Source organism: Salmo trutta, chromosome 40 (assembly GCF_901001165.1).
Source record: "Salmo trutta chromosome 40, fSalTru1.1, whole genome shotgun sequence".
Taxonomy (NCBI): domain Eukaryota; kingdom Metazoa; phylum Chordata; class Actinopteri; order Salmoniformes; family Salmonidae; genus Salmo; species Salmo trutta.
In genome coordinates, this window is record NC_042996.1 from 7,065,121 (window position 1) to 7,092,219 (window position 27,099).

General features: G+C 41.6%; 1 protein-coding gene and 1 pseudogene across 3 annotated transcripts; both read left to right on the forward strand.

Annotated features, from left to right (window-relative positions):
• Positions 1-2,384: 2,384 nt before the first annotated feature.
• On the forward strand, positions 2,385-14,434 carry LOC115179998 (alpha-(1,3)-fucosyltransferase 9-like). 3 transcript variants are annotated; one of them, XM_029741830.1, is made up of 3 exons: positions 2,385-2,852; positions 3,219-3,266; positions 12,120-14,434. In XM_029741830.1, the coding sequence occupies exon 3, from the start codon at positions 12,129-12,131 to the stop codon at positions 13,275-13,277; it is 1,149 nt and encodes a 382-aa protein (XP_029597690.1). In that variant the 5' UTR covers positions 2,385-2,852; positions 3,219-3,266; positions 12,120-12,128; the 3' UTR covers positions 13,278-14,434. The 3 variants fall into 3 exon arrangements, with proteins under 3 accessions (XP_029597690.1, XP_029597692.1, XP_029597691.1); XM_029741832.1 differs by lacking the exon at positions 3,219-3,266; XM_029741831.1 differs by lacking the exons at positions 2,385-2,852; positions 3,219-3,266 and adding an exon at positions 3,891-4,111.
• Positions 14,435-21,113: 6,679 nt separating this feature from the next.
• LOC115179999 (alpha-(1,3)-fucosyltransferase 9-like) lies at positions 21,114-22,278 on the forward strand (annotated as a pseudogene).
• The last annotated feature ends 4,821 nt before the right edge of the window (positions 22,279-27,099 follow it).

Consider the following 27,099-nt stretch of genomic DNA (forward strand, 5'->3'; position numbering starts at 1 on the left):
TAATGTAAAATGTTACCCACATTAACATCACGTAATGTAAAATGTTACCCACATTAACATCACGTAATGTAAAATGTTACCCACATTAACATCACGTAATGTAAAATGTTACCCACATTAACATCACGTAATGTAACGTGTGGCTCAGTTGGTAGAGCATGGGGTTTGCAACGCCAGGGTTGTGGGTTTGATTCCCACAGGGGACCAGTACGGAGAAATTTTTTTATGAAATGTATGCATTCACTACTGTAAGTCGCTCTGGATAAGAGTGTCTGCTAAAATGACTAAAATGTAATGTAAAATGTTACCCACATGAACATCACATAATGTAAAATGTTACCCACATTAACATCATGTAATGTAAAATGTTACCCACATTAACATCACGTAATGTACAAGTGCTGTCCATGAACATTATACTGTTTTCATTTTTTGTGAGAATGCAATGAATTTTAAATATTGTTAAAGATTTGTGGATATTTGTATTAATGTTGAACACCTCACAGCAGCCACATCATTTCCACTTCCTTGATCAGTTCAGAATATGCAGTCATTTACTCCACTCCCCATATCGGAGATTTGACCCGCAGAAAAACTACAATGGCCCAAACACATCATCCCTTTGCATATATTTGTTTTTGCATTGTTTACCTACCAGCACAAAACAAAAGGAAACCATACAACCTTACAGCACAGCACAGACTGAAAGATAAATTGGTTGTGTCCTTATTGTGCCTTTGAGTATCCTTTGAAAGGGGGAGGGGAAAAGTACAGTTATGAGGAATTTTCCACACAATGAAAAGAGTTGTAAGACCTTAAAGATATGTCATGTACTGAATGGAATGTTGTCCCACTCCTTCAATGGCTTTGCGAAGTTGCTGGATATTGGTGAGAACTGGAACACGTCAATCCAGAGCATCCCAAACATGCTCAATGGGTGACATGTCTGGTGAGTATGTAGGTCATAGAAGTACTGAGACATTTTCAGTTTCCAGAAATTGTGTACAGACCATTGCGACATGGGGCCTTGCATTGTCATGCTGAAACATGAGGTGATAACGGTGGATGAATGGCACGACAATGGGCCTCAGGATCTTGTCCCGGTATCTCTGTGCATTCAAATAGCCATTGATGAAATTCAACTGTGTTTGTTGTCTGTAGCTTATGCCTGCCCACAACATAACCTCACCGCCACCATGGGACACTCTGTTCACAACGTTGACATCAGCAAACTTTTTGGGATCTTTTACTGCCTGATGAAGACCTAAGGGTCGAAACGTGGTAAATAAATATCACCTGGGAGCATGATCAGCAGTGTGCAGCATTCTCAGTTCTGTTTTACATCTTTTATTTCAGCTCATGAAACATGGAACCAACTCTTTGCATGTTGCATTCATATTTTTGTATACAGTGCCTTCGGAAAGTATTCAGACCCCTTGACTTTTTCAACACATTCCGCTTGGAGATTGCCAAAAGGCTCCTAATGATTCTCAGAACATGAGAAACAAGATTCTCTGGTCTGATGAAACCAAGATTGAACTCTTTGGCCTGAATGCCAAGCGTTGCGTCAAGAGGAAACCTGGCACCATCCCTACGGTGAAGCATGGTGGTGGCAGCATCATGCTGTGGAGATGATTTTCAGCAGCAGGGACTGGGAGATTAGTCAGGATGAGGCAAAGATGAACGACACAAAGTACAGAGAGATCCTTGGTGAAAACCTGCTCCAGAGCGCTCAGGACCTCAGACTGGGGCGAAGGTTCACCTTCCAACAGGACAACAACCCTAAGCACACAGACAAGACAACACAGGAATGTCCTTGAGTGGCCCAGCCAGAGCCCGGACTTGAATCCAATCGAACATCTCTGGAGAGACCTAAAAACAGCTGTGTAGCAACGCTCTCAATCCAATCTGAAAAATCTTGAGAGGATCTGCCGAGAGGAATGGGAAAAACTCCCCAAATAAAGGTGTGCCAAGCTTGAAGCATCATACCCAAGAATAATCAAGGCTGTAATCACTGCCAAAGGTGCTTCAACAAAGTCCTAAGTAAAGGGTCTGAATACTTATGTAAATATGTTTTTACTGAAAAATCATATTTGCAAAAATGTCTAAAACCTGCTTTTGCTTTATCATTACGGGGTATTGTGTGTAGATTGATGAGGGAAAAAAACGCATTTTAGAAAAAGGCTGTAATGTAACAAAATGTAGAAAAAGGTCAAGGGGTCTGAATACTTTCCGAATGCACTGTAGATCATTATCCAGGTCAGACTACAGCTATAGGCTAAAGAATATCTAAATCTGGCTATGAGCCTCGCCCCCATGAGTTTTTTTGTTCTGTGAGAACAAATTGCAACACATCAAACCACAGACATATACTGAACGCAGACAGATAAATTCTGACAGGAAGCAGGGCCACAAGCACAAGATGATGAAAACTTCACACAGGCTTCCTATGGGCATGGCATTTGTTGTATAAAAGGCTGGCAGATTGATTAAATAATTATTCTTTGATAATAATATTGTATGTATTATTTTGAGAAGCTTTAGTTGAAAAGTAAAGTGTACCTGTTCATTCCTTTGAAATGCAATTGAATACAAGTCCACAAATAATTTTGCTTTCAGTGATGAGACATGATTCACCTGACCACATCTATGTAGTTCCTGTAGCAGCATTGCTAGACTAGTCTAGCCCACAAACTTACATGGTTCCTACTAGACTAAACCAGAAGCAGAATGTTACCAAAAAGTGGGAGAGACATTTTCTGACCTACTGCTTATCGAACAACTGTCCTACACGTATTCCCTCAACACTCACTCATTGTCATGTCATTTGAAGAACTCAAGCTTTCTTTAAGGTAGAGAAAATTATTAATTTCATTATGGTGATAGACAAATTATATTCAATATTGGTTTTCAAATATAGTAAATTACAGTAGAGGTGGTGTTGTTGTTTTGTTCAGTTTCAGTGTTGGTTTTTTAACATACTTGGTGGAACTAGTTTAGAGAATAAGAGACTAACCCACTGAGCACAGACATCAATTCAACGTTGAACCAACATCATTGAAAGGACATGGAAACAATGTTGATTGAACCAGTGTGCTCAGTGGGAATGCTCTTTTGGTACACATAATCTCACAATTAATTTTTTTTAAATCCAAAGTTATTTAAAATGCTTAATTCTTATCATTTATTGTTTTGTATTTTTGATCTTCTAAAATCAGGTTCTCTTAGTGGGCATAGCCATGGATGAGTCAGACAAATTGTAACAGGTAAGGTCACTTGGAAATAAAAAAATTAAAATACTTTTCTTATTCTTGTTCTATCAGGTCAAGATCTCATCAAACCGATTTTAACCATAGGGGTATGACCATGGAGTTGATGGTGTGTCTAGCTTTTGGCAGGTTCACAATCCAATGTAAAATTAGCATAGGTTGTTTTTCAAATGGAACGTTAACTAAAAAGTTACTTCGATATGTCCATACAACTGGCATAGAAATGATATACAACTCAAAACGATGAACTTGGAATACAACAGGGGTAATAACTTACAGTACAACAAATAATAGCAGAATTCACACAGTATATGAAAGATACTGTACAAGACCAAAGAAGTTAAAGTTGTATTGATGCTGGGACAAAACTGTTGAGGGCTCTATTTGTCAGGTAAAATAACCCGTTGATGGTGGTGATGCAAACACTATGTACTGTAGGCTACTCATTGTCGAGGGGGTGTGGACCAACCATTTAACTGCTCCCTCTTGTATTATATACATTGTCTCTGACAGCTTTCAACGATAATAAAAAATGATTAGAAATCATTAGAGAGAATAAACTATGCTCCAAGTTCACTTTTTGAATGTGGAGTTAGTTATTTAGACCTATGATAAAAGCACAATCATACTTTGATAAACTTCCTGCCTGCATCAGACAAAAAGGTGAAGAGGAAAAATAAATAGCAGCCACACCTTTTTACCTGACCTGCCGTCTCCGAGAGTAGCTTGGCACAAGGCGTTTTGAGGCGTCACTCAGTCACTCAGTGATCTCTACACCTGGATGGTATATGTAGACAGTGTGATACAATACTTCATCTTCTCCTGGCATTGTGGATACCAAGGTAAGTTTGATAACTTGGCTCAAAGGAGGAACTATTTATTATAATTGAAGTAATGACAATGTTTCGACTGGTTATGTATAACTGTTACTCTAAATAAGAGCATGGTGAGTAATCATAAAAATCATACGGAATCTTGTATTATTTCTTATGTTCATTTGTTATTTTATTTTAGTATTTGTTGATTAAAGATGACTTTGCCATATTAAGATATAGTTTAATAAGTGACCAGAGATCTTTTTGTGACAAGGCTAAGGAATAGGAAGTTAATGAGGCATGAGTCCTAGTTAATGATTGGTAGAATTTTAGACTATGATATGAGTTTTATGTGATAACATGGTTGTATGGTTTGGTCTTGTCCAAGGGATTGTTGGACATTGTTTGAGACATATTGCTGAACATGCACTTGGCGTATTCACAGGGTAGCACAAGTATACTTTGTTCCAAAAGAGGGGCGATATTATAAAATATTTGTAAAAAAAAAAAAAAAAAATGGACAATACACTTCGGGAACATTGCAGACGGATCACACATAGTAACTCCCAATAAAGCACTCAAGAGCAAATATAGAAATGTGCAAAAGTACATTAACTTAAGCCTTATTCTAAAATGGATTAAATAAATGTTTTTCCTCATCAATCTACACACAATACCTCATGCCATCTCACAATACTCCCATGCCTCAGCTGGTTTGACTGGTTTCTGTGCCTCAGCAGAAGCGATCGTCCCGCTCCTGGTCCTCAGGATCGACCAGCAAGAGCCGTGCGTTAGGGAGGGGGTACTGACACATCTACTCCTGCTCCTCTTCTCTGGCGCTCGTTGTCGCCAGTTTACACATTATTACACACACCTGTCACCATCGTTACGCACACCTGCGCCTCAAATCAAATCAAATGTTATTTGTCACATACACATGGTTAGCAGATGTTAATGCAAGTGTAGTGAAATGCTTGTGCTTCTAGTTCTGACAATGCAGTAATATCTAACAAGTAATCTAACAATTTCACAACAACTACCTTATACTCACAGAAGTGTAAAGGAATGAATAAGAATATGTACATAAAAATATATGGATGAGCGATGGCCGAACAACATAGGCAAGATGCAGTAGATGGTATAGCGTACAGTATAGACATATGAGATGAGTAATGTAGTGTATGTAAACATTATATAAAGTGGCATTGTTTAAAGTGGCAAGTGATATATTTATTACATCCAATTTTTCAATATTAAAGTGGCTAGAGATGAGTCCATATTGGCAGCCACTCAATGTTAGTGATGGCTGTTTAACAGTCTGATGGCCTTGAGATAGAAGCTGTTTTTCAGTCTCTCGGTCCCCGCTTTGATGCACCTGGACTGATCTCGCCTTCTGGTTGTTGTCCTTGATGATGGTTGTTGTCCTTGATGATCTTTTTGGCCTTCCTGTGACATCGGGTGGTGTAGGTGTCCTGGAGGGCAGGGAGTTTGCCCCCGGTGATGCGTTGTGCAGACCTCACTACCCTCTGGAGAGCCTTACGGTTGTGGACGGAGCAGTTGCCGTACCAGGTGGTGATTCAGCCCGACAGGATGCTCTCGATTGTGCATCTGTAAAAGTTTGTGAGTGTTTTTGGTGACAAGCCGAATTTCTTCAGCCTCCTGAAGTTGAAGAGGCGCTGCTGTGCCTTCTTCACCACGCTGTCTGTGTGGGTGGACCATTACAGTTTGTCCATGATGTGTACGCCGAGGAACTCAAAACTTCTCCACTACTGTCTCCACTACTGTCTGGTCGATGTGGATAGGGGACTGCTCCCTCTGCTGTTTCCTGATGTCCACGATCATCTCCTTTGTTTTGTTGATGTTGAGTGAGAGGTTATTTTCCTTGCACCACACTCCTAGAGCCCTCACCTCCTCCCTGTAGGCCGTGTCGTCGTTGTTGGTAATTAAGCCTACCACTGTAGTGTCGTCTGCAAACTTGATGATTGAGTTGGAGGCGTGCATTGCCACGCAGTCATGGGTGAACAGAGAGTACATGAGAGGGCTGAGAGCGCACCCTTGTGGGGCCCCAGTGTTGAGGATCAGCGGGGTGAGGATGTCGTTTCCTACCCTCACCACCTAGGAGCGGCCCGTCAGGAAGTCCAGGACCCAGTTGCACAGGGCGGGGTCGAGACCCAGGGTCTCAAGCTTAATGACGAGTTTGGAGGGTACTATGGTGTTAAATGCTGAGCTGTAGTCGATGAACAGCATTCTTACATAGGTATTCCTCTTGTCCAGATGGGTTAGGGCAGTGTGCAGTGTGACTGTGATTGCGTCGTCTGTGGACCTATTGGGGAGGTAAGCAAATTGGAGTGGGTCTAGGGTGTCAGGTAGGGTGGAGGTGATATGGTCCTTGACTAGTCTCTCAAAGCACTTCACGATGACGGGAAGTGAGTGCTACGGGACGATAGTCATTTAGCTCAGTTACCTTAGCTTTCTTGGGAACAGGAACAATGGTGGCCCTCTTGAAGCACGTTGGAACAGCAGACTGGGATAAGGATTGATTGATGTCCGTAAACACACCAGCCAGGTGGTCTGCGCATGCTCTGAGGACGCGGCTAGGGATGTCGTCTGGGCCGGCAGCCTTGCGAGGGATAACACGTTTAAATGTTTTACTCAAGTTGTCTGCAGTGAAAGAGAGCCCGCAGGTTTTGGTAGCGAGCCGTGTCGGTGGCACTCTATTGTCCTCAAAGCGAGCAAAGAAGTTGTTTAGTTTGTCTGGGAGCAAGACATCGTGGTCCGCGACGGGGCTGGTTTTCTTTTTGTAGTCCGTGATTGACTGTAGACCCTGCCACATACCTCTCGTGTCTGAGCCGTTGAATTGCGACTCTACTTTGTCTCTATACTGACGCTTAGCTTGTTTGATTGCCTTGCGGAGGGAATAGCTACACTATTTGTATTTGGTCATGTTTCCGGTCGCCTTGCCCTGATTGAAAGCAGCGGTTCGCGCTTTCAGTTTTGCGCAAATGCTGCCATCAATCTACGGTTTCTGGTTGGGGAAGTTTTAATAGTCGCTGTGGGTACAACATCACCGACGCACTTGCTAATAAACTCGCTCACCGAATCAGCGTATTCATCAATGTTATTGTCCGACGCTATTCGGAACATATCCCAGTCCACGTGATCGAAGCAATCTTGAAGCGTGGAATCCGATTGGTGGGACCAGCGTTGAACAGACCTGAGCACGGGCATTTCCTGTTTTAGTTTCTGTCTATAGGCTGGGAGCAACAAAATGGAGTCGTGGTAAGATTTTCTGAAAGGAGGGCAGGGGAGGGCTTTGTATGCATCGCGGAAGTTAGAATGACAATGATCCAGGGTTTTGCCAGCCCGGGTCACGCATTCGATATGCTGATAAAATATAGGGAGCCTTGTTTTCAGATTAGCCTTGTTAAAATCCCCAGTTACAATAAATGCAGCCTTAGGATATGTGGTTTCCAGTTTACATAGAGTCCAATGACGTTCTTTCAGTGCCGTCGATGTGTCTGCTTGGGGGATACACACCACTGTGATTATAATCAAAGAGAATTCTCTTGGTAGATAATGCGGTCAGCATTTGATTGTAAGAAATTCTAGGTCAGGTAAACAAAAGGACTTGAGTTCCTGTATGTTGTTATGATCACACCATGTATCATTAATCATAAGGCATGAGACTCGCCTGGACTCCATCACCTTCCTGATTACCTCCCCTATATCGGTCACTCCCTTTGGTGCTTTCCTCAGGCGTTATTGACACTGTTTCATGTCTGTACGCTTTTCGTGTTTCTTGTTTTGTACTATGGACTATTTATTATTACCTTTGCACTCCCTGTACTTGCTTCCCGACTCCCAGCGTACACATTACACTACAACTTCATTGGAGTTCACCTGTTGTAAATTAAATTGATTGGACATGATTTGGAAAGGTACACATCTGTCTATATAATGTCCCACAGTTGACAGTGCATGTCAGAGCAAAAACCAAGCCATGAGGTCGGAGGAATTGTCCGTAGAGCTCCGAGACAGGATTGTGTCAAGGCACAGATCTGGGCAAGGGAACCAAAACATTTCTGCAGCATTGAAGGTCCCCAAAAACACAGTGGCCTCCATCATTGTTAAATTGAAAATGTTTGGAACCACCAAGACTTTCCCTGGAGCTGGCCGCCCGGCCAAACTGAACAATCGGGGGAGAAGGGGCTTGGTTAGGGAGGTGACCAATAACCTGATGGTCACTCTGACAGAGCTCTAGAGTTCTTCTGTAGAGATGGGAGAACCTTCCAGAGGACAACCATCTCTGCAGCACTCCACCAATCAGGCCTTTCTGGTAGAGTGGCCAGATGAAAGCCACTCCTCAGTAAAATGCACATGACAGCCCACTTGGAGTTTGCCTAAAGGCACCGAAAGACTCTCAGACCCTGAGAAACAAGATTCTATGGTCTGATGAAAACAAGATTGAACTCTTAGGCTGAATGTCAAGTGTCACGTCTGGTGGCAGCATCATGCTGTGGAGATGTTTTTTCAGAGGCAGGGACTGGGAGACTAGTCAGGATTTGGGAAAAGATGAACAGAGCAAAGTACAGAGAGATCCTGGATGAAAACCTGCTCCAGAGCACTCAGGAGGACAACACCCCAAAGCACACAGCCAAGACAATGCAGGAGTGGCTTCGGGACAAGTCTCTGAATGTCCTTGAGTGGCCCAGCCAGAGCCCGGACTTGAACCCGATCGAACATCTCTGGAGAGACATGAAAATAGCTGTGCAGCAACGTTCCCCATCCAACCTGACAGAGCTTGAAAGGATCTTCAGAATAGAATGGGAGCAACTCCCCAAATACAGGTCTGCCAAGCTTGTAGCGTCATGCCCAAGACTCAATGCTGTCATCGCTGCCAAAGGTGCTTAAAAAAAGTACTGATTAAAGGGTACTTATGTAAATGTGATATTTCAGTTTTTTTTTTTATAAATTAGCAACAATTTATAAAAAGCTGTTTTTGCTTTGTCATTATGGGATATTGTGTGTATATACATTTACGATCTTTCTTATATCTCTCAGATACTTCAGAACACTTCCTTTGGGTTTTTTCGGGACTCTCTTCCACTTAGTGAATCTGTTATTCAACACGTTTGTATGGGCTAATAGCAGTAACACAATTTTGATAATATATTTTTTTAGATATTTTTTTATACTTCAAGAGGTCTTCTAAATCAAATTCTAAATTATATAGCTAAATGATCCTTGGTATGACCTTCTTAAAACAATTCCATATAGCGTAGTAGATTAGAGTCAGGTGTATGTCAGCTAGTGCTGGGGCAAAATTGTGCCACAAATCATCAGGCCCCTGAGGACTGCAGTTGTCCATCCCTGGTGTACACTGTGTTCGCTGTACATACTGTATACATCGTCATACAGGATAAGCAGACTGTCCTCATGAATGCTGAACTTATCAACAGCACTGAACGACACCTGATGTTAGCCTTAGTTTCACTAGTGATGCATTTTACATTCTTTGTTCCCTGGTGTATTGTCATATAAGATAGTTAATGTGCTTGCTGAAATTAATTAATATGTCACCAGCTCTAGCGCTTAACGCTAGAAAAGCCTGGCCTCCTTGGACCCCCTTCGGCCATCCTTTGAAAGTCAACATTATAACAGTCTAATGAATACATTTAATATATCCTATCATTTAATTGTGTTTATGAAGGTCTTAGATAACATTAGAATATGACAGAAAATGTATGTGAAAAGGACACAATAGCATTTTCATTTGTTTATGTAACTGCAGGCAATATGTGCAATTGAAAAAAAACACAATTCAAGTGTTAAAATCAATTAAATAAACACTGTCACAAAGATAATTAATTTGTTAAAGACAGGTCTTAATGAGCATCATGAATTTAAGAAAATGCATTTCAAAAGAACAGAATGGCATATTTTCTATTTAAATATATTACTGTTCTTTGAGTGTTGAGTTCACGTGGGGAGTGCATGGATGGGATCACTGTAATTCAGAGTTGTTGGGTTAAATGCAGACACATTTCAGTTGAGTCATTCCGTTGTAGGTATCCCCCTTTCCCATTAAGTTATATCTTTAAAAAAAGAAGATGTAAAAAAAAGTTATATCTTCAAATATATAGTAGCTCAAGGGGTCATTTTTTTTAGTTTTGTGGCAAGGAAAAGTGATTTGGAATTTCATAATCTGCTCTTTCTGACACTATATAGACAGCAAAACGTCTTACCTGCTTGTGATTTGTAGGAGAATTTGAAAAAGTAACTTTTTGGCACACCGTTTACCTGCCTCTGTGTCAATTCCAAGCTGCAACTGTTCAATGAATTCTTCATATACAATTTAACAATTGATAATATTCTCAGCCATCAGACTATTGCCAATTTAATCTTGTCTTTAGGCTAACTCTATTATTATATGTGGGAAATTAGTTTCGATATAGATAGTTTAGTGTGAGGACAGACGCTGGGAGACGAGAAGCAAGTACAGGGAGTGAAGATTTAACCTTTCTGGCGCAGGCGTTCCGCTAGCGACCCACCTCAACAACATCCGGTGAAATTGCAGAGCGCCAAATTCAAATTACAGAAACAGAAATATTTAACATTCATGGAAATACATCATACATCAAAATAAAGCTTAACTTCTTGTTAATCCAGCCGCTGTGTCAGATTTCAAAAAGGCTTTACGGCGAAAGCACACCATGCGATTATCTGAGGACAGCGCCCCGCATACAAAAGCATGAAAAACATTTTCCAACCAGGCAGGAGCGCCACGAAAGTCAGAAATAGCAATATAATAAATGCCTTACCTTTGAAGATCATCTTCTGTTGGCACTTCAAAAGGTCCTAGCTACATCACAAATTGTCCTTTTTTTGATAAAGTCCTTCTTTATATCCCCAAATACTCAGTTTAGCTGGCCCGCTTCATTCAATAATCCACTGGTTTCCTTCCTTCAAAATGCATACACAATGAATCCCAAACGTTACCAATAACCTTCTCCAAACAAGTCAAACAACGTTCATAATCAAACCTCAAGTACCCTAATACGTAAATAAACAATACAATTTAAGACAAAGAATCGTTATTGACTTTACCGGAGATAAACAACAAAGAACAGCTCTCATCCACTCACATGGAAACAAAACAGCCAAAATGGGAGCCACTTAGAAAAACTACAAATTCTAGCTCATTTTTCCAAAAACAAGCCTGAAACTCTTTCTAAAGACTGTTGACATCTAGCGGAAGCCCTAGGAACTGCAATCTGGGAGGATTTCGCCTCATAATAAACATGACAGCCATTGGAAAAAGTTGAAGGCTGAATTTGTTTTGGGGGGGGAATGATTTGTCCTCGGGGTTTCGCCTGCCATATCAGTGCTGTTATACTCACAGACATTATTTTTACAGTTTTAGAAACTTTAGAGTGTTTTCTATCCAAATCTGCCCAAAGAGGTTTTTAATAGATAAATGGACATGAAAAAACCCAAGAACAGCGTCTGGACGGGGAACAAAACAACATTAATGCAGACACAGGAAAGAAACTGAGGAAGTGATATAGGGGAGGCAATCAATAAGGTAATAGAGTCCAGGTGAGTCCCATGAAGCACTGATGCACGTAACGACAGTAACAGGTTTGCGTAATGATGGGCCACCTGGCGCCCTCGAACATCAGAGAGGGGGAGCGGGAGTGGGGGCAGGCGTGACAGTTTAGGTGTAGTTTAGATGGGTCATCATCAGATGCTCAGGCTGACTGCCAGGGAATGACCTGCAGTGATTGAGAGGCAGGGGGGGAAAAATGACGTCCTCTTAAAACTGCTTATAACACAAATTCTTTTTGTCACATTAAGATTCTAATATAATAATATAAATTCTAAAAATACATTAAATCAATCTTTCTATCTAACTACTTTTTCAGCTATAACCAGTCACTACTATTATTATAGCGTATTTCACATCCATAAATACTTTTCTAGTTGTTGTTGATATTCTAGAGTGGTTTTGATTGGTCTCTTTTCTCTTTCAAAGGGTCAAGGTATGTCCACTCCGGCTTCCCAGGGGGTTCTACGGCCTGTTCTGATTGGCTGTTTTTTTATGGCGTGCTTCATGGGAATATTCTTAATTTCCTACAAACCCCAGATCAAGTTCCTTACATGCCCTACTGACCAGGCATCCCACGAGTGGAAGGCTGGTTGTTCTCCTTGCCCTCAAGTAAGTATGGCAGGGAACCACACAGGGCAAAAAACACACCATGCCCAGACAGCCATTCAGGCTGATGATGACGGAGTCACAGACACTATCATTTTGATCTGGATGTGGCCATTTGGTCAGGCCTTTGACATAGACTCTTGTGCCTACTTCAACATCAAAGGCTGTCACCTAACCGTGGATAAAAACCTTTACAGCAAGGCGCACGGTGTCATCTTCCACCATAGAGACATCCATGGAGACCTGAAGAACATGCCCCAAGAGCAACGTCCATGGTTCCAGAAATGGGTGTGGTGGAATGCAGAATCACCGGCTAACACAAACAGGATCCCTGGTGTTGACCACTTGTTCAATTTGACTGCGAGTTATCGACTGGATTCTGATATCAAGATTCCATATGGGTCGCTTGTCGAGGTAACCAGTGAGGATAAAATATTTGAGCTGCCCAAGAAGGACAAATTAGTATGCTGGGTAGTGAGCAACTGGAACCCAAACTACAAGAGGGTACAGGTGTTCAACGAGCTCAGTAGGCATGTCAAAGTAGAGGCCTATGGGAGACATTTTAGTAGATACCTAGAAAATGAAGACTACTCAAAGACGCTGTCGAGCTGTAAATTCTACCTGGCGTTTGAAAACTCCATCTACAAAGACTATGCTACAGAGAAGCTGTTCAACGCTATGAAGTTGGGAGCAGTGCCCGTTGTTCTAGGTCCATCCAGGGACAACTACGAGCAATTTATCCCAAGGGACTCTTTCATCCATGTGGATGATTTCTCCTCTACAGAGGAGCTGGCAAAGAAGCTTCTCTTTCTCGATCAGAATAATGAAGAATACATGAGGTACTTCAACTGGCGAGAGAACTTTAAAGTCCAGGGATGGTGGTTTGGACTTGAGCACGCCTGTCGCTCATGTGATTACATTCAAAGAAATAAAGGATACAAAACTTTTCATAATCTAAATCAATGGTTTTGGGGTTAAGTGACCCATTTGTAGTGGTCAACAATGTGGCTGCGTGAAGAGTATTGTATGCTGGACAAGCATCCTAGAAATCAGAGAGTGCACGGAGGGACATGTCAAAATGCTACATTTTAGTACGATAAGTCTATTCGTATAAAAAAAAATCTGTTATTGAATTCTCCATGTGGTCTACATTAAAGGGCACTTCATTTAATATAACAGGGTTTTACAATCCAATACTGGAGCACAATTTCTACTTCAAATACTGAAGGGATGGACAAGACACTCTTTCTTGAAACAAAACAACCCTTTAGAATATTAGGAGCCCTAGTAGCTGTTGCACATGCAACAGCCACTCTTCCTGGGGTGCACACACACCATACAATACACGACAGAGAAAGGAGGGGGGAACATGTAATATGACTTGTTACCTAATAACGTAAAATGTTACCCACATTAACATCACGTAATGTAAAATGTTACCCACATTAACATCACGTAACGTAAAATGTTACCCACATTAACATCACGTAACGTAAAATGTTACCCACATTAACATCACGTAACGTAAAATGTTACCCACATTAACATCACGTAACGTAAAATGTTACCCACATTAACATCACGTAACGTAAAATGTTACCCACATTAACATCAGGTAACGTAAAATGTTACCCACATTAACATCAGGTAACGTAAAATGTTACCCACATTAACATCATGTAATGTTATTTTAAATGTAACTAGGCAAGTCAGTTAAGAACAAATTCTTATTTACAATAACGGCCTACCAGGGAACAGCAGGTTAACTGCCTTGTTCAGGGGCAGAACGACAGCTTTTTACCTTGTCAGCTCAGGGATTCAACCAGCAACCTTTCGGTTACTGGCCCAATGCTCTAACCACTAGGCTACCTGCCACCCCAATGTAAAATGTTACCCACATTAACGCCATGTAATGTAAAATGTTACCCACGTTAACATCACGTAATGTAAAATGTTACCCATATTAAGATCATGTAATGTAAAATGTTAACCATATTAACTTATGTAATGTAAAATGTTAACCATATTAAGATCATGTAATGTACAAATGCTGTGCATGAACATCATACCGTTTTTTTTTTAGAGAGAATTGAAGTTGATGTGAGAATGCAATGAATTTTAAATATTGTTCAAGATTTTTGTGGATATTTACATTTTTATTAATGTTGACCACCTCACAGCAGCCACATGATTTACACCTGCTTGATCAGTTCAGAATATGCACTCCTTTACTCCACTGCCCAAACAGAGCAATCCCTTTGCATATATTTGTTTTTGCAATGTTACCTACCAGCACAAAACAAAAGGAAACCATACAACCTTACAGCACAGACAGAAAGATAAATTGGTTGTGTACTTACTGTGCCTTTGAAAGGGGGAAGGGAAAAGTACTGCTGTGAGGAATTTTCCACACTGACTCTCTCGACACAGTGAAAAGAGTTGTAAGACCTTCAAGATACAGTGGGGGAAAAAAGTATTTGATCCCCTGCTGATTTTGTACGTTTGCCCACTGACAAAGAAAGGATCAGTCTATAATTTTAATAGTAGGTTTATTTCAACAGTGAGAGACAGAATAACAACAAAAATATCCAGAAAAACGCATGTCAGAAAAGTTATAAATTGATTTGCATTTTAATGAGGGAAATAAGTATTTGACCCCCTCTCAATCAGAAAGATTTCTGGCTCCCAGGTGTCTTTTATACAGGTAACGAGCTGAGATTAGGAGCACACTCTTAAAGGGAGTGCTCCTAACCGCAGCTTGTTACCTGTAAAAAGACACCTGTCCACAGAAGCAATCAATCAATCAGATTCCAAACTCTCCACCATGGCCAAGACCAAAGAGCTCTCCAAGGATGTCAGGAACAAGATTGTAGACCTACACAAGGCTGGAATGGGCTACAAGACCATCGCCAAGCAGCTTGGTGAGAAGGTGACAACATTTGGTGCGATTATTTGCAAATGGAAGAAACACAAAAGAACTGTCAATCTCCCTCGGCCTGGGGCTCCATGCAAGATCTCACCTCGTGGAGTTGCAATGATCATGAGAACGGTGAGGAATCAGCCCAGAACTACACGGGAGGATCTTGTCAATGATCTCAAGGCAGCTGGGACCATAGTCACCAAGATAACAATTGGTAACACACTACCCTGTGAAGGACTGAAATCCTGCAGTGCCCGCAAGGTCCCCCTGCTCAAGAAAGCACATATACATGCCCGTCTGAAGTTTGCCAATGAACATCTGAATGATTCAGAGGACAACTGGGTGAAAGTGTTGTGGTAAGATGAGACCAAAATGGAGCTCTTTGGCATCAACTCAACTCGCCGTGTTTGGAGGAGGAGGAATGCTGCCTATGACCCCAAGAACACCATCCCCACCGTCAAACATGGAGGTGGAAACATTATGTTTTGGGGGACAGGACAACTTCACCGCATCATTTGACGGGGCCATGTACCGTCAAATCTTGGGTGAGAACCTCCTTCCCTCAGGCATTGAAAATGGGTCGTGGATGGGTATTCCAGCATGACAATGACCCAAAACACACAGCCAAGGCAACAAAGGAGTGGCACATTAATTAAGGTCAGGCCAGTCTCCAGACCTTAATCCCATAGAAAATCTGTGGAGGGAGCTGAAGGTTCGAGTTGCCAAACGTCAGCCTCGAAACCTTAATGACTTGGAGAAGATCTGCAAAGAGGAGTGGGACAAAATCCCTCCTGAGATGTGTGCAAACCTGGTGGCCAACTACAAGAAACGTCTGACCTCTGTGATTGCCAACAAGGGTTTTGCCACCAAGTACTAAGTCATGTTTTAGAGAGGGGTCAAATACTTATTTCCCTCATTTAAATGCAAATCTTATTATAACATTTTTGATATGCGTTTTTCTGGATTTCTTTGTTATTTTGTCTCTCACTGTTCAAATTAACCTACTATTAAAATTATAGACTGATAATTTCTTTGTAAGTGGGTAAACATACAAAATCAGCAGGGGATCAAATACTTTTTTCCCCCCACTGTATGTCATGTACTGAATACTGTCTGATTATTAAAAACCAAGGTCTGGAATGAATGTGCCTTGAGTATTGTAGAATGCTTGTAAAAACATGTACATTTTACTGAGTTACAGTGCATATAAGGAAATCAGTCAATTTGAAAAAAGGCCCTAATCTATGGATTTCATATGACTGGGAATACAGATACCTTAAAAAAAACGGTAGGGGCGTGGATCAGAAAACCAGTCAGTATCTGGTGTGACCACTGGTGTGGCCTCATGCAGCACGACACATCGACTTCGCAAAGAGTTGATCAGGCTTTTGATTGTGGCCTGTGGAATGTTGTTCCACTCCTTCAATGGCTTTGCGAAGTTGCTGGATATTGGCGAGAACTGGAAAACGTCGATCCAGAGCATCCCAAACGTGCTAAATAGGTGACATGTCTGAGTATGTAGGTCATAGAAGTACTGAGACATTTTCAGTTTCCAGAAATTGTGTACAGATCATTGCGACATGGGGCCTTGCATTGTCATGCTGAAACATGAGGTGATAACGGTGGATGAATGGCACGACAATGGGCCTCAGGATCTTGTCCCGGTATCTCTGTGCATTCAAATTGCCATTGATGAAATTCAACTGTGTTTGTTGTCTGTAGCTTATGCCTGCCCACAACATAACCTCACCATGGGACACTCTGTTCACAACGTTGACATCAGCAAACTTTTTGGGATCTTTTATTTCAGCTCATGAAACATGTGACCAACACTTTACATGTTGCATTTATATTTTTGTAAACAAACAATTTAATCAATTTTAGAATAAGGCGGAAACGTTACATTTTTTGGGGAAAAGTCAAGAGGTCTGAATACTTTCCGAATGCACTGTAGATCATCATCCAGGTCAGACCACAGCTATAAGCTAAAGAATATCTAAAACTGGCTATGAGCCTCGCCCCCATGAGCCTTTTTGTTCTGTGAGAACAAATTGCAACACATCAAACCACAGACAGATACATTCTGACAGGAAGCAGGGTCACAACCACAAGACGATGAAAACTTCACGTAGGCTTCCTATAGACTTGGCATTTGTTGTATAAAAGGCTGGCAGATTGATTAAATAATTATTCTTTGATAATAATATTGTATGTTTTATTTTGAAAAGCTTTAGTTGAAAAGTAAAGTGTACCTGTTCATTCCTTTGAAATGCAATTGAATACAAGTCCACAAATAATTTTGCTTTCAGTGATGAGACATGATTCACGTGACCACATCTATGTAGTTCCTGTAGCAGCATTGCTAGACTAGTCTAGCCCACAAACTTACATAGCTCTACTAGACTAAACCAGAAGTAGAATGTTACCAAAAAGTGGGAGAGACATTTTCTGACCTACTGCTTATCGAACAACTGTCCAACACGCATTCCCTCAACACTCACTCATTGTCACTTGAAGAGCTTGTTTTAATGTAGAGGAAATGATTACATTTCATTATGGTGATAACCCAATATTGAAAATAATTTGTCTATCAAATATAGTAAATTACAGTAGAGGTGGTGTTGTTGTTATGTTCAGTTTCAGTGTTGTTTTTTTAACATACTTGGTGGAACTAGTTTAGAGAATAAGACACTAACCCACTGAGCACAGACATCAATTCAACGTTGAACCAACATCATTGAAATGACATGGAAACAATGTTGATTGAACCAGTGTGCTCAGTGGGAATGCTCTTTTGGTACACAATCTCACAATTACATTTTTTTTAAATCCAAAGTTATTTAAAATGCTTAATTCTTATAATTTATTGTTTTGTATTTTTGATCTTCTAAAATCAGGTTCTCTTAGTGGGCATAGCCATGGATGAGTCAGACATATTGAAACAGGTAAGGTCACTTGGAAATAAAATAATAAAAAAATAAAAAAATCTTATTCTTGTTCTAATCAGGTCAAGATCTCATCAAACTGATTTTAACCATAGGGGTATGACCATGGAGTTGATGGTGTGTCTAGCTTTTGGCAGGTTCACTATCCAATGTAAAATTAGCATAGGTTGTTTTTCAAATGGAAAGTGAACAAGAGAGTTTACTTCGATATGTCCATACAACTTGCATACAAATGATATACAACTCAAAACGATGAACTTGGAATACAACAGGGGTAATAACTTACAGTACAACAAATAATAGCAGAATTTACACAGTATATGAAAGATACTGTACAAGACCAAAGAAGTTAAAGTTGTATTGATGCTGGCACAAAACTGTTGAGGGCTCTATTTGTCAGGTAAAATAACCCGTTGATGGTGGTGATGCAAACACTATGTACTGTAGGCTACTCATTGTCGAGGGGGTGTGGACCAACCATTTAACTGTTCCCTCTTGTATTATATACATTGTCTCTGACAGCTTTCAACGATAATAAAAAATGATTAGAAATCATTAGAGAGAATAAACTATGCTCCAAGTTCACTTTTTGAATGTGGAGTTAGGTCTAAATAACTATGATAAAAGCACAATCATACTTTGATAAACTTCCTGCCTGCATCAGACAACCAGGTGAAGAGAAAATATAAATAGCAGCCACACCTTTTTACCTGACCTGCCGTCTCCGAGAGTAGCTTGGCACAAGGCGTTTTGAGGCGTCACTCACTGATCTCTACACCTGGATGGTATATGTAGACAGTGTGATACAACACTTCATCTTCTCCTGGCATTGTGGATTAAAAAAAGAATAATAATGATTTCACCTTTATTTAACCAGGTAGGCAAGTTGAGAACAAGTTCTCATTTACAACTGCGACCTGGCTAAGATAAAGCAAAGCAGTTCGACACATACAACAACACAGAGTTACACATGGAGTAAAACAAACATATAGTCAATAATACAGTAGAAAAATAAGTCTATATACAATGTGAGCAAATGAGGTGAGATAGGGAATACCTGGGATAGGATAAAGTAATCCTTCTAACCCCCCCCCCCCAAAAGATTTAGATGCACTATTGTAAAGTGGTTGTTCCACTGGATATCATAAGGTGAATGCACCAATTTGTAAGTCGCTCTGGATAAGAGCGTCTGCTAAATGACTTAAATGTAAATGTAATAGGGAGATAAAGGCAATAAATAGGCCATGGCGGCGAAGTGAATACAATATAGCAATATTATATACCAAGGTAAGTTTGATAACTTGGCTTGGAGGAGGAACTATTCATTATAATTGAAGTAATGACAATGTTTCGACTGGTTATGTATAACTGTTACTCTAAATAAGAGCATGGTGAGTAATCATACGGAATCTTGTACTATTTCTTATGTTCATTTGTTATTTTATTTTAGTATTTGTTGATTAAAGATGACTTTGCCATATTAAGATATAGTTTAATAAGTGACCAGAGATATTTTTGTGACAAGGCTAAGGAATAGGAAGTTAATAAGGCATGAGTCCTAGTTAATGATTGGTAGAATTTTAGACTATGATATGAGTTTTATGTGATAACATGGTTGTATGGTTTGGTCTTGTCCAAGGGATTGTTGGACATTGTTTGAGAAATATTGCTGAACATGCACTTGGCGTATTCACAGGGTAGCACAAGTATACTTTGTTCAGAAAGAGGGGTGATATTATAAAATATTTGTAAAAAGGAAAACCGATCCGCTCTTGGTCCTCAGGATCGTCCCTCTGGTCGGCGTCCTGTGGCTGGGGCCGTGCGTCAGGGAAGGGGTACTGTCACATCTACTCCAGCTCCTCTTCTCTGGCGCTCCTTGTCACCAGTTTACTCATTATTACGCACACCTGTCACCATCGATACACGCACCTGCGCCTCATGAGACTCGCCTGGACTCCATCACCTTCCTGACTAACTCCTCTATATCGGTCACTCCCTTTGGTTCTTTCCTCAGGAGGTATTGAATCTGTTTCTTGTCTGTACGCTTTCGTGTTATGTTCTATTTAATATTACATTTGCACTCCCTGTACTTGCTTCCCGACTCCCAGCGTACACATTACACTACAACTTCATTGGAGTTCACCTGTGGTAAATTCAATTGATTGGACATGATTTGGAAAGGTACACATCTGTCTATATAATGTCCCACAGTTGACAGTGCACGTCAGAGCAAAAACCAAGCCATGAGGTTGAAGGAATTGTCCGTAGAGCTCCGAGACAGGATTGTGTCGAGGCACAGGGTACCAAAACATTTCTGCAGCATTGAAGGTCCCCAAAAACACAGTGGCCTCCATCATTCTTGAATTGAAAATGTTTGGAACCATCAAGACTTTTCCTGGAGCTGGCCGCCCGGCCAAACTGAACAATCGGGGGAGAAGAGCCTTGGTCAGGGAGGTGACCAATAACCTGATGGTCACTCTGACAGAGCTCTATAGTTCCTCTGTGGAGATGGGAGAGCCTTCCAGAAGGACAACAATCTCTGCAGCACTCCACCAATCAGGCCATTATGGTAGTGGCCAGATGGAAGCCACTCAGTAAAATTCACATGACAGCCCGCTTGGAGTTTGCCAAAAGGTACCGAAAGACTGAAGATTGAACTCTTTTTCCTGAATGTCAAGTGTCACGTCTGGAGAAAAGATGGCACCATCCCTACAGTGAAGCATGGTGGTGGCAGCATCATGCTGTGGGGATGTTTTTTCAGCGGCAGGGACTGGGAGACTAGTCAGGATCGAGGGAAAGATGAACAGAGCAAAGTACAGAGAGATCCAACTAACTACTTTTTCAGCTATAACCAGTCACTACCATTACTATAATGTATTTCACATCCATAAATACTTTTCTAGTTGTTGTTGATATTCTAGAGTGGTTTTGATTGGTCTCTTTTCTCTTTCAAGGGTCAAGGTATGTATTCTCCGGCTTCCCAGGGGGTTATACGGCCTGTTCTGATTGGCTGTTTTTTTATGGCGTGATTCATGGGAATATTGTTACATTTACTACAAACCCCAGATCAAGTTCCTTTCATGCCCTACTGACCAGGCATCCCACGAGTGGAAGGCTGGTTGTTCTCCTTGCCCTCAAGTAAGTATTGCAGGGAACCACACAGGGCAAAAAAACACACCATGCCCAGACAGCCATTCAGGCCGATGATGACGGAGACACAGACACTATCATTTTGATCTAGATGTGGCCATTTGGTCAGGCCTTTGACATATACTCTTGTGCCTACTTCAACATCAAAGGCTGTCACCTAACCGTGGATAAAAACCTTTACAGCAAGGCGCACGGTGTCATCTTCCACCATAGAGACATCCATGGAGACCTGAAGAACATGCCCCAAGAACAACGTCCATGGTTCCAGAAATGGGTGTGGTGGAATGCAGAATCACCAGCTAACACAAACAGGATCCCTGGTGTTGACCACTTGTTCAATTTGACTGCGAGTTATCGACTGGATTCTGATATCAAGATTCCATATGGGTCGCTTGTCGAGGTAACCAGTGAGGATAAAATCTTTGAGCTGCCCAAGAAGGACAAATTAGTATGCTGGGTAGTGAGCAACTGGAACCCAAACTACAAGAGGGTACAGGTGTTCAACGAGCTCAGTAGGCATGTCAAAGTAGAGGCCTATGGGAGACATTTTAGTAGATACCTAGAAAATGAAGACCAAAGACGCCGTCCAGCTGTAAATTCTACCTGGCGTTTGAAAACTCCATCTACAAAGACTATGCTACAGAGAAGCTGTTCAACACTATGAAGTTGGGAGCAGTGCCCGTTGTTCTAGGTCCATCCAGGGACAACTACAAGCAATTTATCCCAAGGGACTCTTTCATCCATGTGGATGACTTCTCCTCTACAGAGGAGCTGGCAAAGAAGCTTCTCTTTCTCGACCAGAACGAGGAAGAATACATGAGGTACTTCACCTGGCGAAAGAACTTTAAAGTTCAACAAGGGTATTTTGGACTTGAGCACGCCTGTCGCTCATGTGATTACATTAGAAGAAATAAAGGATACAGAACTATTCATAATCTAAATAAATGGTTTTGGGGCTAAGTGACTCATTTGTAGTGGGATATTTCCATGTAAAAGGACCCATAAGCACCAACCTGTGCAGTTCAATCAATAGAATGTATTATGCCATTTTTACATCGGAAGTTGTCACAAAGTGCTTCTACTGAAACTGAGCCTAAAACTCCAAAGAGCAAGCAATATAGAGGCACGGTGGCTAGGAAAAACTCCCTAGAAAGGCTTGAACCTAGGAAGAAACAGAGAGGAACCAGGCTCTGGTTGTGCAGGGTGGAGATTATAAGAGTACATAGCCATTAAGGCCAGATCGTTCAAGATATTCAAACGTTTATAGATGACCAGTAAGGTCAAATAAAAATCATATTGGTTATAGATGTCCAGGACAAGTTCGCACGACCGGTGAACAGGTCAGGGTTCCATAGCCACAGACAGAACAGCAGAAAGTGTATCAGCAACACGACCAGCTGTTTCCCAACCCTGGTTCTCAAGTACCCCCAGCAGTACACATTGTCGTTGGAGCCCTGGACAAACACACCTCATTCAACTCAATGAGGGCTTAATGATTAGTTGATAAGTTGAATCAGGTGTGCTTGTCCAGGGTTACAATAAAAATGTGTACTGTTGGGGGTACTCAAGGACCAGGGTCGAGAATCACTGACTTAAAACACAAGGCCAAATCTATATCCATTGGAGTTGCTTACCAAGAAGACAGTGAATGTTCCTGAGGTTTGACTTAAATCTACTTGATCATCTATGGCAAGCCCTGGAAATGGTTGTCTTGCAATGATCAACAACCAATTTGACAGAACTTGAAGAATGTTTAAAATAATAAAATGGCAATGTTGCACAATCCAGGTGTGGAAAGCTCTTAAGCCTTGTTCACAACGCAGGCCTTAATGCTGTAATTGGTTTTGGAATACTGACTGTCCAAACAGCAAGTTACTAAATCAGATGTGTGTGTTCAGACAGCAGTCATTTGCTGATAAGACTATGCTAGTTGTCATAGTAATGACGGGGGTGTGTGTGAGAGCAGTAGTGTAGACTGATTGGTGGTGGTGCTTCCTTTCACTCAGAAGTTAGGTGTCAAGCTAAAGTGACAACAATGCCTGCCATGGACGTTTCCCAGTTGATTTGAATGTTTAAAATCATAGTAGAGAACACAAAGCCTCAAAGGATGAGATGATCCAACTTGTCAAACTGTCACCTGAGTAGCTAACAAGCAAAAAGATATGTGGAATAAGTCTAAAAATCACAACTCACATGGCCAATTATATCTGACTTCAAACCACCGACGAAGGCTGTTCAGACTGCAGAAAAAATAATATTCAAATCAGATATGCAAATAATAGGATTTGGGTCACTTCAAACTGCCAATGTGAACACGGCTTTAGAGACCTACCCAGAAAGTCACAGCTGTAATCGCTGCCAAAAGTGCTTCTACAAAGTATTGACTCAGGGATGTGAATACTTATGCGTTACGTACACCTCTAGGAAGAGGGAACGCAACACCCTGCTACATCTCAACTCCCCGTGGAGTGAAAGAGGTATGGGATTGTAAGTGCGAGTAAGGATGACAAAGGCAGAGAATTTACCATTTACTGGGAATTTATTCCTTCACACGGTAAATTTGGGGAAAAGCGGTTAAATGGAACCAAAGCAAAGAAAGTAAATGTCGAAGCCACCTCTCTTACCTTACCTGCCTACCAACCTAACCATTTAGCACCACCTGATGCGCTAACCAAAATACAGGGGGTGGTCCACCCAGGTCTTACCAAGTGTGTATAGACAGTAAATACTACAGGTTATGTATGCCCGCAGGACTCTTGCCTAAGCACTCCCTAGGTGCCTTCCCACCTGGGAACAAATGAAACAGAATAACACAAACATAAGTAAACAGCTTCAATAATCAAAACCACTGCATCCCATTGGCACACACATACCCCAGAAGCAGCGACTACACAATACTTAACAAAACCTGTTTCTGAGCAACAACCAAGACAGAGCATTGCATTAAATTCTCTCTCTATCTACATACAACCGACACACTAATCATCTCTCTTCTGAGCAACAGAACACTGTCTTATATAGCTGGAGACGGAGTCTGTAATGGGATACAGCTGTATCCTCTGACGAGAGGGCGGGGTCAGCTCCAATCAGCTGCTTGGGGGAATTTCAGGAAGCCATCCTGAAACACACACATACAAACAAAACCACAACACAGAAACTGGGGAATGTAACTATTACGTTCTCCCCTCGGGTGTAGCTCGTCTGAGGAGGAGACGTAAATGCCTGGGCCTAAACACACCCGGTAACACGGATGAAATGGGAAGAAATGTGGGGTGCAATGGGCGATAAATAAATCAGACCACAACTCAATTTTAACCCTCAGGGGATGTTTAGTGAATTATTTAAATAAACAATATAACACACCCATAAATAATCAGTAAGAAACAAAAACAACAAGGGAAGGTAAGAGAAGGGAATGTTTGGGATCGGGGTCCAAGTAATGAAAATAAACAGAAGATCCCTCCTCTTCTACACACCTAAACCTTCCTAACACAATCTAAACCCTAACCCACTGTCCTACCTGGTTCCAAGAAAAATACAAGGGTGACACCCGCCCGGCTAACCTAGTGTATAAAACAATGGGTTATCTACGTGAGAATGTACACCCATGGGCAGATCTACCTTTTCCCTTCTCCAGGACCTAGGTAGGGTTGAGCGCCTCAGGAGGACAGGCTGAAACAAAGAACAAGTGTCCTCTCTCTCCCCCTCTCTTCTTCTCTTCTCACACGGCAAACAGATATCCTCTCTGTAATCAGCTACAGCCATGCCCACCATCGTTAGCCGCAACTCGGTACACCTGTAATGCTCAGGACAAACACACTAACAGGGGAAAATGGGGAACAAGAAAAACGTAACACGCCCCCCACAAAAAAAGAGTAAACCCCTGGGTTTATGATAAAACCCTTACATATTTTTTTATAATACCAACTACTTACATCAAAGTTATCAAGGCCTTGTTCTATTATTACTTATCTTTTTCTTTTTTTTTAAACTAGGCACGGGACAAAGCGTCCGCAACTATGTTTTCTGAACCCTTTATGTGCTGAATTTCTAAATTATAACCCTGTATAACCAACGCCCAACGCATAAGACGTTGGTTGTGGTTATACATGCGGCTCAAGAAAGCTAAAGGGTTGCGGTCTGTGTATACCACAACAGGCAACACACTGGAGCCAACATAAACCTCAAAAAATTGTAGGGCAAACAGCGCCAGGGTCTCCTGTTCGATAGTGGAATAACGTGACTGACAGCTGTTGAATTTACGAGAGAAGTAGCAAACTGGGTGATGTAGACCATCGTGTTCCTGTAATAATACAGCACCTGCACCTACTGAACTGGCATCCACCTCCAACTTAAATGGTTTCTGGAAATCAGGGGCAGAAAGAACAGGAGAAGTACACAATAGTGCTTTTACAGAGTCAAAAGCAGATTGACACTCAGCGGTCCACTCAAAGGACACTGAAGGACTGAGTAACCTAGTCATTGGGGCTACAACTGTTGAGAAATTCCTACAAAATGTACGATAATAACCCGTCATGCCTAAGAATCTGCGTAATTCTCGGCGAGTGGTAGGGGCAGGAAACCGGGTGATAGCATCCACCTTAGTTGTTACAGTACGCACCTGACCCCGACCTACCTCTTTACCCAAATATGTAACAGTTGCCTTTCCAAACTCACATTTGGCTAAGTTAAGGGTCAAAGAAGCGTTGGCCAAGCGTGCAAACACAGCCCTCAATGTGCTCATGTGATTAAGCCAGGTAGTCGAATGAACAACCAGGTCATCCAGATATGCTGTACAATCAGGAACATCAGCCAATACAATATTTACCAAACGTTGAAACGTGGCCGGAGCATTCCTCATTCCAAAAGCCATCACTGTGTACTGGCAGAAACTGTCAGGAGTTACAAAAGCAGACACCTCAGAGGCACGAGGGGTTAAAGGCACCTGCCAATAACCTTTTAACAAGTCAAGTTTCGTAACATATGCAGCCGATCCAATGGTGTCTATACAGTCATCCATGCGAGGTAAAGGGAATGAGTCAGGTATAGTTACATTATTCACTTTCCTGTAGTCAGTGCAAAATCTTTGAGTCCCGTCAGGCTTTGGAATCAGCAGACAGGGGGAACTCCAAGGACTGCCACTGGGGATTGCCATCTCATTTTCCAGTAAATAAGTTAACTCTTTCTTCATCACTCCCCTCTTGATTGAATTCACACGATAAGGGTGCTGTTTGATTGGAGCAGCATCACCTACATTTATATCATGTTTCAACACATTGGTACGACTGGGAACATCCTGAAAGAGACTTGGAAAATCAGCGATTAGTAATTCAATATCAGCCCTCTGCTGATCATTCAAGTGCAACAAATGGGTTGGGAGAGACGCCACCATCTCCGAATTACACAAACGAGCACACTGCTCAGGAGTATTCCGCATCACCAAACCGTCCTCATCATTTATGCCGACTCCTGGGTGATTAACCAGGCTCACAAAAGCAACAGAGGATACAACAGGTTTTTCACTGGTAATGGGAGACTCGATACCACCTCTAACAAGATAGGCTTTAATCATGTTAACGTGACATACCCGGAATGGTCGTCTACGGTCTGGCGTTTTGATAACATAATCAGTATCACTGAGTTTTCGGTCCACCACATATGGACCAGAGAAACTGGAAGAGAGACACGAGCCGGGTACCGGCAACAACACCAAGACTTGGTCACCTGGTTGAAAAGAACGAGACACAGATTTAACATCAAAATGACGTTTCATTTTCTTCTGTGT

Coding starts and splice junctions, on each gene's coding strand:
- LOC115179998 (XM_029741830.1), top strand. CDS start 12,129: ATGTCCACTCCGGCTTCCCAGGGGGTTCTACGGCCTGTTCTGATTGGC.